This window comes from Sinocyclocheilus grahami, unplaced genomic scaffold, assembly GCF_001515645.1.
Source record: "Sinocyclocheilus grahami isolate Dianchi unplaced genomic scaffold, SAMN03320097.WGS_v1.1 scaffold277.1, whole genome shotgun sequence".
In the NCBI taxonomy this organism is placed as follows: Eukaryota; Metazoa; Chordata; class Actinopteri; order Cypriniformes; family Cyprinidae; genus Sinocyclocheilus; species Sinocyclocheilus grahami.
Window position 1 is genome coordinate 1,917,856 of NW_015505456.1, and position 14,205 is coordinate 1,932,060.

General features: G+C 36.8%; 1 protein-coding gene across 1 annotated transcript in view; it reads right to left on the bottom strand.

The window, feature by feature from the left end:
• The window catches only part of LOC107600110 (kelch-like protein 29), a 273,806-nt gene that overhangs the window by 59,746 nt on the left and 199,855 nt on the right, over positions 1-14,205 (bottom strand). The window contains exon 7 of the mRNA XM_016291900.1: positions 11,407-11,603. Coding sequence (XP_016147386.1) covers positions 11,407-11,603 — 197 coding nt within the window. The remainder of the gene's footprint in view (positions 1-11,406; positions 11,604-14,205) is intronic.

Consider the following 14,205-nt stretch of genomic DNA (forward strand, 5'->3'; position numbering starts at 1 on the left):
TCGGTGCATCTCTAATTATTGGCGACATCAGAAATGGATAATATATAATAGATGCTTTTTTGAACATTTTAGCAATTTAAAAATATTTAAAAAATGATTTTTTTACACGGCACCCCTGCTCTCGACAGACGGCACCCCGGTTGGGAAACACTGCTCTAGAGTACATCTGCATAGTAGATTGAACTCTTATTTCCACTGAGCCAGAAAAGATCCAGTTATTTTATGATGTGAAATTAATCACTCGTACACTTTAGATAAATAACAAAAATAAACAGACCAATAACCACCCAGCACATAATCAAATAATAAAATCCTGCACTTCTCTGCTATATATTTACTTTACAGTTTTAATTTAGACTAAATAGTCATTTTGAATAGGTAATAATCCAGCCGCCACCTCTTTAGACTAGGACTGAATGAGAGGAGAGATTGAAGTGCTCAGTAACATCTGCAAATTAAAGAAGTTCTGATCTCATTAAAAGGCTGAAATGGGAAGATTCTCCTCTATGCCCTCAAGTCAAACATGACCCCGGCAGCTAATGAGTACTGTCTGCCAGGACCGAGCATCAACGCCTCTACATCCATTGTTATTTTCTGACTGCTGAATTAGATATCCCTGCCGAGGGTGAATGCAGATTGCCCCCTTGTGCAAAAGCCATCATTAAGCATTCTTTTCAGCTGCAGATTAGTTCTCTCGTCAAAGGAGATGCAATTAATCAACCTTCTTTGTCAGGAGCCTCAACGGTCACGATAAAGTGCAGTATGAAATTGTCTGGGGCGTTTCTTTAATGGTTCCGCTGCGCAGGACTTGGCAGGATTGTAAGTCTCTAATTGAAAGCGTGCGGGCCGGGCTCCGGACATGTTGTGGAAAGGGTTTGGATTTTGACTTATGCTCGGCAGGACCTGATCTTTGGCGGCTCCTGAGCAATCTCGGGAAGTTTAGTCTGTGTTTGAGTAACAGTGTGATTGCTGCTCGGTCCCGGCAGGTGGATGCGTGGCAGAGAGGGCAAGGTTTATCAAAGCTGATTTTGTGCTTGCACAAGATATTTGAGTCATTGGAGGCGGTCAGCTTATGAAGTTCGCTTTCTCTTTTGAACAAATGAATCTCGGGCTACAGAAAAAAAAAAGAAAACAGAAAAAAACAGCTCAATTACTGGGAATCAGGCGCACATTAAAACTGGTCCTTCTAATAAGAAAGAACATAAGAACAATGAAAAAAGTGGTGGGGCACGTTATAAACTTCATCAGTATGGCTTATGCATATTAGGTAGCTGATGTAATGTTTGCCCAGTAATTGTAATTTACTGATGGTAATCAGATTGCCAGAATTAATTGATTTGGAGGAAAGCACTCAAATTGTGTGACTTATATGTTCAATGAAGCGCAACAGTTACTGCCCACTGTTAAAGTCACCTTGTAAAATGAAATAAAATAAAATAATAAAATAAAATAAGAATTTCAATCAGTTTTCCATAGATGAATATACTGAAAAATTGCTCAAAGATAAATCAAATCAAAGACTAATGTTCAAAAGTTTGAGGCCGGTAAAATTTAAAATTTTGCCATTACTTCAGTCTTCAGTGTCACATAATCCTTCAGAAATCATTCTAATATGCTGATTTGCTGTTCAACAAATATGTATTATTATTATATTATTATTATAACAGCATTAGAAATCGAATAGCATTAGAATTAGAAATCTTTTGTAACATTATAAATGTCTTCACTGTCACTTTTGATCAATTTAATGCATCCTTTCTTAATAAAAGTAATAATTTCTTTAAAAGAAATCAAAACCCCCTGAAATGTTACTGACCTCAAGCTTTTCAATGTATATTTTAAAGTGTATGTATAGTGTACAAGTAGTTTGAGAATGATTCGATTACGTTATTCACAATCCTTCATGATGGGAGTGATTCTCGGACTCTGGATCTTTCCCTTCATTAATCATGGGTAGCGTATACCTTCACTTGGAACTGCACAGCTAAACACAATTTTAAAAAGTAAGTTATTGAGATATAAAAATAGAAATAAAGCATAATGATGGCTTCAACAGAAGCATCGATTAAAAACCTCAAGAGCTCACTGTAGTGTTACAAATCAATTCCACTATGGAAAAAAATAAATGGGATTTTTGTCAAGCAAATGGGCCAAGCAAAACAAAAGCTCTTAAAATATTATAATTATTGCACCAAAAAATGAAGGATATGATTTATAAAATGTCTAAATGGTTGCTACTGGATGCCTTTCTTGTCAATTTTTTGCCAGAATGATGTGCAAAGAGGACCACATTTTATGTTGACAGTCAAAAGTCTGGGTGCGTGAGACTAGATCTGTGTGTTCTGAATGCTTCAGTAATTCCGGCTTATCTTTCACACTCATTAAGCAAGTGTTAAAACACACGGATAAGTACTTTTATACCTCTGAATGACATATTCTCAATCCAATTTCTTCCCACAGTCTCTCACACACCAATCCAGATCGGAATGAGTCACGCAACACCATAAATCACCCAGTCCATCTAGACGTATGACTACTGAACCAAGGACAAAGTAAGGATAATTTACTAACATTAGGACAGGGCTGATCATTCACATCTCATGCAGGAGCTCGGCGCCGGTCCCAGGTGTGCCGTAAGAGGCTCTATTTAAAGCTCGCCTCCTTCCCCAGCGGCCTGAGCGGGCCCTTGTGTTACAAGCACATAAAAAGCATGTTGACTCACTGTAATAAACTAATGCAAATTGTGCAGCGGCGTGAAGGATTGCACAATAAAGATCCATACATCACTGCGCACGGAGGTCTGGCAGCTGCACACAGCCCACACGCGCAATGCGCTGCCCACTAATTTACCGTGAAGCATAAAAGTTGTTATTTTTTCATTAACTATACTTTCGTCCAAAAACGATTCCCATCTCTCGTCCATCGCTGACCGCCGAGACGCTCTCATGAACAAACGTTTGCTCAGAGCAACAACAAACATTTGCCTTTGCGTTTGTGCATCGACTGTGACAATTGGAGCAGATATATCCTTAGGAAATGTCAGTGGATTCAATCAAAATGCTTCCATCGGGGGTGAAATTTAGAAAGCGAGAGTGAGACGGACAGAAAGATGCATCCGTGGCTCAATGCTCCAGAGTTGTTTATGAACTCTGTGCAGATCGCGGGCCGTTTTATAGCGGAGAGAAACTTGTGGCGGTGCATGAGGGGGTTTTTAAGCAGCAGCACTGTCACACATGGCTCATCCATTTCAGACAGTCACTGCACCCCATCAGTACTCCAAAGGGTCTAGTGTCATGCCACACGGCCCCCTGAATATCTGATCTCGGCCCCCGGCTCCTGCACGCCTCTCTGCTCCGCTCTCTCTTATTTATGTTTGCTGCAACTGGTCTGAATGTATTCTTCAGGGTAACAGAAATAGAAGTGCAAGGCCAGCAAAATGGTGTTGACCTCTTGTTCTCGAGGCTCCGGGAAGCCAAGACTTCTTCAATGTGAAGTGAGATTTAAGGAAGCCCTTTTGAATTGTCTAGCCCACCGCAGACAGGTCTTTTGACCCATAAAGAAACAAAGGCACTTCAGGGGGCCTGAACTCTTGCTGTGTCTCATCAAAAAGAGGCAAAATTCAGCTTTCAGACAGAACTACAAAACAGAAAGCAGTCATGGTGCTAAATAAAACAGTTTTAAGACTCAATGCGAACAACAGACACCAAATATGGATTAAGAACAAACTTTGGGAATTTAGGAGACAAAAAAAAGTTTTTGCTCTTTTGAAGGATGAAATACCTGTATGCTGGGTCAAACATAGATTTTATGGGCAAATACAACAGCAGGTAAAGTCTACACTGGACGTGCTGTACGTTTTTGATTTACTAGAAAGTTCATAAGAGTCATTCATTTGGGAACCGGACTACATTTATGGGGTTCGATTTTTTGCTTATTTACAAACAAATCGTCACAAACACAACTCTGCCTGGCATTCATTTGTGGATTACAATCATTTATGATTCAGTAAAAAGAACCAGCACAAAAGAGTCATTCACTCAGGAATCAGACTATACAGTTTGTGCCATGTAAAATAACTGTTTCATAAGAGGAAATAGGACACAGTATATTTTTGAATTATTACCTAAAAAAACCCCCAGTAATTTGCACAGAAATCAGACTACAATGGTCACTCCGTATGATTTGACTGATACACTATTAAGTGTTGTACTATATGGTTTTGATTCACTAAAAAGAAATGGCTTTTTAAAAAAGAAGAATCATTAGTTTGGAAAGCAGACTACAGAGTTTCACTATGATTTTAATTCACTTAAAAGAATTGGCTCATAAGAATCATTTGTTCAGGAATCAGACTATATCTGTCATGCTGTATGTTTTTGATTCACTAAAAATAATTGGGTCAAAAGAATCATTTGTTTGGGAATTGGAGACATTTATTTATTCAGGAATCAGACTCTCAGTTTGTGCTATGTTTTTGAATCACTAAAAAGAACCGTTTCGTGATCATATTTGCTATATGATTTCAATTCACTTACAAGAGTCAATTGTTCAGGGTTGAGACTATATTCATGCTTTATATTTTTGATTGATTCACCAAAAAGTAATGCTTCATAAGTATCATTTGTTCAGGAATCTGATTACATTGGTTGTACTGTATGTTTTTCATTTGGTTAAAAAATATGTATTATATTCACTAAAAATAACCACTTCATAAGAGTCATTAATTCGTTAATCACACTACACTGATCGTTCTGTACGTTCACTATTCGCTAAAATAAATCAGGTCATAAGAATGATTAATCCAAGAATTGTACTACAATTGTTCTGCTGTATGTTTTTGATTTAGTATATATAATATCTTTAAATTATGTTTATTTGTGAGATAATATGATGTTATTAGCACAAAACATTGTTAATAAATTAAAATGACAAAAAATAAAAAAGGAAAAATAAAAAAAGTTCTCTAAATGTACACATTTAAAAATATTATGATTATAAAAAAATGATAAAAAAAAAAATTATATTAAAAAAAAAAGTTATATACAAATTTGAAATAACCAAAAAAAAAAAACTGTAACTGACATTGAAACTCATGATTGCTGCAATGCAAAATGTTCATCTCTGACAATCCATCGACCAAAATCCAATCAGCAAATACCTCCAAGACTGGAAACAACAAGGACTGCACGGCTAAATCACTCTAAATCACTGATCCGAATTAACATAATAAATGTGGACCGCATGAAACTCCCGTGACATCGGCAGGTCTTACGCAAACCAATTTGTTTCCAATATAAAACAGAAGAGTACAAACTGTTGTAAAAATGGTTGAGTGAGCGCCTGGTGGAGGCAGATGGGCTTTTATTATGTCTGGGTCTTTGGAGGCTGGCCTGCAGCGTGCCATCGTCAATAAGCCAAACAGGCCACTCGTCTTCTTCCACTCTCGGAGGAAGGAAAAATGACTTTTTTAGGTGAGGTTTGTGCCAGAGGCTGTAAATGGCATGCCGCAGACAGACCGCAGAGCGAGGGCTTATGCCCGATGCTGGCATGAGTTTACAGACACGCTCTGAAGTTTCTGAGTCAACGGTGCTGTGTGTGGCATTACAAACAGCAGTGCCCACCACAAACACATGGGCTACACCTCGCTACCAATAGAATTTCAGCTGCTCTAACCTCTTTTTCTTAAACCTATTTTTAAAACATGCTCTGGTAATATGCGGTCCTTGAATTCCCAGACTGTGTGCTGTGAAGTTCGGCATTGAAATATATGTCCAAACCTGTGTTCCCCTCATTTCAACACACCCTCAGTTGACTTAATCAATTGTTTTGTACTTTAGCAACTTTGACATGCAATCAGATTTTTTGTCCAAAGGTACAAACCAATCCTCAACCTGATGTTTCTGAATGCATTACATTTGTTTGGGTCTTACAAGCACTTGCAAACATATGGAGCACTTCTGCAGACTCGAAAGAAACAAATCAATAGCTTTTGTTGGTATCCCTTTACTGCCTGATCAACTGACCTTTTAAACCAGAAGTTTGACTTCGTCCACTTTCTCTGTGCATATAGTATATCAATGGCAGCACAAACCTCAGCAGCATCATTACTGAACCATCCTGAGATGTTCCACTAGCATTATAAATGAGTGTTTCTTCAAGTAAAAGCACTGAGTTGATTTTTTTTTTAATTACAGATTATTTTATTACAGACAATAACAGATTTCTTTTCTGTTTGTTACAATGAAGGTCACATTGAATATGTCTGGAAAACCTTTTACTATGCTTTCGCCATTTATTTTTGATGTTTGTTATTATTATTATTATTATTATTATTAATATTATTTTCAAATTCCTTTTTATGCAAAGATTTTATTGTTTTACCCTTGTCCCAACCTTCAACTAGATTTTCATATTTTAAGAATGAAAGTCTGAGACAATCTGGGTCTGTAAAACAATCAAATAATTCATATATATATATATATACAGTATATACAGTATATATATATATATATATTTAGGGCTGTCAGATTAACGCGTTAACATAATTAATTAGTTATGAAAAAATAACATGATTAAAATAGTTTTACGCAGTTAACGCACTGGCCCCGCCTCCAGACCTGTACATCATCTTACATTTCATACAGTTGACTGTTGACAAATATGATGCAGGACAACATATTCATAATTGCAGGTATGCCCCGAAATTCAGGATATTGGGGCAAAAATGCTCCTGTACGAGTTTTTGTCTCATATTTTTTATCATATGATAAGCTATATCACACAAGTGCTGTTTTTGTCAAGTTAAAGGTGTGATATGATGTTGCTAAAAAGAACATTATTTTGTGTATTTGGTGTAATGAAATGTGTTTATGTGGTTTAAGGTTAAAAAAAAACACATTATTTTCCACATACTGTACATTGTTGTTTCTCCTCTATGCCCCGCCTTTCTGAAACGTGTCGATTTTTATAAAGCTCATCGGTCTGAAAAGCGAGGTGTGCTCTGATTGGCCAGCTATCCAGTGCGTTGTGATTGGCCGAATACCTCAAGCGTGTGACGGAAATGTTACTGAGATAATATGATGTTATTAGCACAAAACATTGTTAATAAATTAAAATGACAAAAAATAAAAAAGGAAAAATAAAAAAAGTTCTCTAAATGTACACATTTAAAAATATTATGATTATAAAAAAATGATAAAAAAAAAAATTATATTAAAAAAAAAAGTTATATACAAATTTGAAATAACCAAAAAAAAAAAACTGTAACTGACATTGAAACTCATGATTGCTGCAATGCAAAATGTTCATCTCTGACAATCCATCGACCAAAATCCAATCAGCAAATACCTCCAAGACTGGAAACAACAAGGACTGCACGGCTAAATCACTCTAAATCACTGATCCGAATTAACATAATAAATGTGGACCGCATGAAACTCCCGTGACATCGGCAGGTCTTACGCAAACCAATTTGTTTCCAATATAAAACAGAAGAGTACAAACTGTTGTAAAAATGGTTGAGTGAGCGCCTGGTGGAGGCAGATGGGCTTTTATTATGTCTGGGTCTTTGGAGGCTGGCCTGCAGCGTGCCATCGTCAATAAGCCAAACAGGCCACTCGTCTTCTTCCACTCTCGGAGGAAGGAAAAATGACTTTTTTAGGTGAGGTTTGTGCCAGAGGCTGTAAATGGCATGCCGCAGACAGACCGCAGAGCGAGGGCTTATGCCCGATGCTGGCATGAGTTTACAGACACGCTCTGAAGTTTCTGAGTCAACGGTGCTGTGTGTGGCATTACAAACAGCAGTGCCCACCACAAACACATGGGCTACACCTCGCTACCAATAGAATTTCAGCTGCTCTAACCTCTTTTTCTTAAACCTATTTTTAAAACATGCTCTGGTAATATGCGGTCCTTGAATTCCCAGACTGTGTGCTGTGAAGTTCGGCATTGAAATATATGTCCAAACCTGTGTTCCCCTCATTTCAACACACCCTCAGTTGACTTAATCAATTGTTTTGTACTTTAGCAACTTTGACATGCAATCAGATTTTTTGTCCAAAGGTACAAACCAATCCTCAACCTGATGTTTCTGAATGCATTACATTTGTTTGGGTCTTACAAGCACTTGCAAACATATGGAGCACTTCTGCAGACTCGAAAGAAACAAATCAATAGCTTTTGTTGGTATCCCTTTACTGCCTGATCAACTGACCTTTTAAACCAGAAGTTTGACTTCGTCCACTTTCTCTGTGCATATAGTATATCAATGGCAGCACAAACCTCAGCAGCATCATTACTGAACCATCCTGAGATGTTCCACTAGCATTATAAATGAGTGTTTCTTCAAGTAAAAGCACTGAGTTGATTTTTTTTTTAATTACAGATTATTTTATTACAGACAATAACAGATTTCTTTTCTGTTTGTTACAATGAAGGTCACATTGAATATGTCTGGAAAACCTTTTACTATGCTTTCGCCATTTATTTTTGATGTTTGTTATTATTATTATTATTATTATTATTAATATTATTTTCAAATTCCTTTTTATGCAAAGATTTTATTGTTTTACCCTTGTCCCAACCTTCAACTAGATTTTCATATTTTAAGAATGAAAGTCTGAGACAATCTGGGTCTGTAAAACAATCAAATAATTCATATATATATATATATACAGTATATACAGTATATATATATATATATATTTAGGGCTGTCAGATTAACGCGTTAACATAATTAATTAGTTATGAAAAAATAACATGATTAAAATAGTTTTACGCAGTTAACGCACTGGCCCCGCCTCCAGACCTGTACATCATCTTACATTTCATACAGTTGACTGTTGACAAATATGATGCAGGACAACATATTCATAATTGCAGGTATGCCCCGAAATTCAGGATATTGGGGCAAAAATGCTCCTGTACGAGTTTTTGTCTCATATTTTTTATCATATGATAAGCTATATCACACAAGTGCTGTTTTTGTCAAGTTAAAGGTGTGATATGATGTTGCTAAAAAGAACATTATTTTGTGTATTTGGTGTAATGAAATGTGTTTATGTGGTTTAAGGTTAAAAAAAAACACATTATTTTCCACATACTGTACATTGTTGTTTCTCCTCTATGCCCCGCCTTTCTGAAACGTGTCGATTTTTATACAGCTCATCGGTCTGAAAAGCGAGGTGTGCTCTGATTGGCCAGCTATCCAGTGCGTTGTGATTGGCCGAATACCTCAAGCGTGTGACGGAAATGTTACACCCCTTACCATATTGTGATGCCTTGTCCCGGCCACAGTGATGAGACAAAAACATGAAAACCCACTATAAACGAGGCATTTGTTGCATCCAGTGGGGACATACAACTTAGCCACTGATTTCTAGTCGTGTCCTCTTTTGGAAGGCCAAACAAACACACATGGTGGGCTAGAGTGAGCGGAGGCCGGAGGCCTAAAGTGAGCCGCGGCCTAGAGTATGCGGAGGCCGGCTTGAGTGAGCGGAGGCGGGCGGGCCTGCGGCAACCACATATGACGACCCCGGGCTGGACTCTGCTTCGTCCACGGTGAAAGCCGATCCGGCGATCCACAGCGCGAAGTTGATGTATTTCCTCAGTGACCAGCAGAGATCAGCTCTAGGCATGACGAAGCGGATATCGTCCTCTTTTGAAAGACCAAACAAAGCAGTTTCGTTTTCACAACGAAACACACAGCGCCTTCACGACAAAGTGGCGGCAACAACAATACTACAGCGAGAATAAAAGTTACGCCTTCTTTCTTTGCGTGAACATTTGAGCGGGGTTATGCAAATCTTCCCACATCGTGACGTAGACATGTGGGGGCGTGTTTATACGAGGCGTTTTAGGTAGGTGTGGTTAACTCTTAACTTTTATAAAGAATATCTCTTTGGATTTGAGACTTTAGTCTTTGCAACTTTACAGATCTTCTTTATGCACCAAGAGCTTGTAACACTCCAAAGAGAAAGGAAATTTAAATTGCATCATATGACCCCTTTAATACTGTTAAAAGAGAGCCGTTTACTTAATTCCTGAATGAATCAGCTGTTTAAACGAATCGAATGAATTAATGACTCATTACCGCCACCTGCTGGCAGTTTTAGTTTTTTATTTAGAGTATTATTTAATTTAAAAAAATAACAAATTTAAAGGATAGTTCAACCAAAATGTTTAAATTATGTCATTAATGACTTTCTTTTTTGGAACATAAAAGAAGGTATTTTGAAGACTGTTGGTATCAAAGCTTTTTTGGTTACCAATGACTTCCATTGTATGAACGAAAAAAAAAATGTTTCTTAAATTATCTTCTTTTATGTTCCATAGTTTATGTTAGGCCTTTGTAGCCTAAACGTGTATGTGTAATACATTTTGTTGAATCAAATCAAATATTTCTTTCTACAGTTACTATTTTTAATGTCTACTTAATACTTTATCATTTAACACAAAACATAGCTTTAAATAATCTTTTGGGGGTATTTTCACAGCCATAAGTAATTTGCGATTAATTAATCGACACATCATGTAATTAATTAGATTAAAAATTGTAATCGACTGACAGCCCTAATATATATATATATTTATACTGAACAAAATTATAAACGCAACACTTTTGTTTTTGCCCCCATTTTTCATGAGCTGAACTCGAAGATCTAAGACTTTTTCTATGTACACAAAAGGCCTATTTCTCTCAAATATTGTTCACAAATCTGTCTAAATCTGTGTTAGTGAGCACTTCTCCTTTGCCGAGATAATCCATCCACCTCACAGGTGTGGCATATCAAGATGCTGATTAGACAGCATGATTATTGCACAGGTGTGCCTTAGGCTGGCCACAATAAAAGGCCACTCTAAAATGTGCAGTTTTATCACACAGCACAATGCCATAGATTGGCAATTGGCATGCTGACTGCAGGAATGTCCACCAGAGCTGTTGCCCGTGAACTGAATGTTCATTTCTCTACCATAAGCTGTCTCCAAAGGCGTTTCAGAGAATTTGGCAGTACATCCAACCGGCCTCACAACCTGGATGCTGGATGTGGAGGTCCTGGGCTGGTGTGGTGTGGTTACACGTGGTCTGTGGTTGTGAGGCCGGTTGGATGTACTGCCAGTTCACAGGTTTCAAAGTGAAGAAACACATATACTTTCTCGGCCTAAATTGTTCCTCATCTCCTGCCAGACCTTTCCTCACTCTGTTGGTCACATCAGGCGCCTACATGTCATCTGAACCTCCTCTATATTTGGTATTGATCGGTATAATCAATTCTGGATGAGATTGTGACATCAGGTTTGACATTTCAATGCAATTGTTCTTTGACCTTTATACAAATGAAAGAATGCATCATACAGCGTGTACATGACTCCATCTGATGGGACGCTGTGATCTTATGAGTTACGCACCTAAGAAAGACACGCAGACTTTGCAGAAAGTGTTGAACTGAAACTTGTTGGCGGCCTCCAGCAAGGTTTTGGCGTTGGCCGAGTGGATGACCAGCGAGCCGGTGTAGACAAACTCCAGCAGCAGCTCCAGCACATCTGCACCGATGTTTGTCATCTTCAGCTCCAGCTTCTCTCCACTGCCCGTCTCTCTCGACGACCTGACCACACACACACACACAGACACACACACAGAGCTCATGACCACAAGGAAAGCCACATGACCACATGATGATGTTTCAAGTACATCCAAAATCCATTACAGGATAGTTCTATGAAACGGCTGCCTTTTACAGTTTGATAAAGTGATTTTTAAAGTAAATGTCTGTATGATTTTTAACATTATAACACATTTAAAAGTAAATAAAATGCATTGTGCCATCTCAAGGAAAATTCATACATTTTAATTTATTGGGGTTAACATATGATATATATGGAAGCCCGTTTCCTCCACTGAATAAAACATTTAAAAAAAAGTTTATTGCTAATTTTTATCACACAATTCTGACTTTTTTTCTCAGAATTGCGAGATACAAAGTCACAATTGCGAGATAAAAACTTTATGTCTCGCAATTGCGAGTTTATATCACACAATTCTGACTTTATTTCTCAGAATTGCGAGTTTATATCTAACAATTATGACTTTTTAACTCACAATTGAGAGTTTGTATCGCGCAATTCTGAGAAAAAAGTCAGAATTGTGAGATAAAAAGTCGCAATTACCTTTTTTTATTTTTTATTCAGTGGCGGAAACAGGCTTCCATACATAGAAGATGAACCCCTTTTAATAAACGAAACAAAAACATAAACTGATGCAAAAGAGAATTTAACACAACTTACAATATGACAATGTTTTAAATTAAAAAAATTCATATGAAATTATTAATTAGTTATTCAATAATTAGTCATAATTATTTTGTTTATATTTATATTTTAAAAATACACTTTATAAGAAAATGAGCAACTATAAATATGTATTGTTAATATTATATTTATATTTAATGTCATATTTTAATTATAAGAATGCATTAACAAAATTAAGTCTAACTTAGCTAATATTTATTTTCTTTTGCCTTTGAATAATTGCTTTTACAATTTTACAGCTGACTTTACTGTTTTCTGTTTGTCAGTATTAATACAGTATGTGGTAGGGGTGTAACAGTACACAAACATGACGGTTCTGTACGTGCCTCGGTACAACTTGGGGAAAAAACTAAACATAAAATTGCTTTTTTTTTAATTAAACAGCTGTTTACTGAACAAATTGCTCTTTCTTTAAATAAATTACATTATAAATAACATTTTCTTAGGGATAAAAATCTACCGCAGCTTATGCTCTGATCCAGGGCTGGGCAACTTCGGCCCTCATAACAGATTTATTTAAACATACATTAAATAATTAAGACATCACTAACAGGTAAGTAAAACATAATGAGTATAAAGTCTAATATTTCGTGAAATGCTCTTCTCTAGACTACATTTATAGCACACTAACGAGCTGTGATGAAATGCTACGTGACATTTTGTTTACAAGCTGTTTTATTGATGTCTTTCCACGGTTGAAACACTGATTGAGTGATTACATGAGGCGTGAGATGTTCTTTCATGTTTATTTCATGTTTAAACTAGTAGTAAAGAGGAAGAGATGATCACGCTGCCGTCTGAACTGAGGCGTTTATACAGCGATCTGTCGCCACATCAAAGAGTGCCAAAACGGCATTTATTGTTGGAATTTCCTCAAAAAAAGGACATCATTTGAAAGATGAGACTTTGATTCTTATCAAAAGTAACAATATATAAATCTGGAAGTTTTCAATGAAGTTCCATTTGTGCAGTGGTTAAAACAACGCTGTATTTGTTCGGTACACCCCTAGTATGTGGTGATTAATACAGTTTGCACTGATTTCTCTTGGCACTGTAAAGGATCTTGGCCAAAATATGTTGTAGTTTGATGGTTAAATAAATAAATTAGTTTAAAGAGGGGGAAATATGATGTTAAAAGTAACTTTTTATGTTTTTAAGCCTTTTACACAGAGAGAAAAAATGAAGAAATAATATTCACTCAGAAATTGCTAGTAAATTTCACAATTACAAACAAATGGCAAATAACACAATTAAATGTGAAATTTTGAAGTAGAAAAACTGAAATGGGATTTTCTTGTAAAGCATACTCAATCTTTGTTTTATTTCAAACTTGTAGCAATATACCATTCAACTAAAATTACATTTTATATACATATACACGGAGAGACTAGCTTTTATTTCCATATGAAGAGTTTGGTTCCAAAACGCGATAAACGCCATTTAAAAAAAAAATTTGTTTCTGCCAAAATCAGTATTGTATCTGGTCAGTATTGAAAAGTAAATTTTTTATTTTACACAAAATGCGATATCCGCCGAGTTATTCTGTCATGTTTTCTCCTTTTCTTTCTGCGACAAACGCCAGTCTCCCTTCTCTGCAGAATGCGATATATCCGCTCAATCAATCACAGCGCACCATTCCACGCACTCTAGACAGTAATGGCGGCGCTTTGAATACACCCTGCTTCCTAGTTTTCCTCATCTATTTTGTACTTTGTGATCAGCAAACAAACTTAGGGCTGCACGATAAATCGCATGTGATTGTCATGCGCATCTTGTCAGTAAAGCCGGTTCTGTGATTAGTAGTAAATCTCCATCACGTGCTTTCAGATGGAGCGCGATTTAATACACAGAGCCGTAGATCACTGCTATATCGCGTTCATAATCGCAGATGAGTCGCAT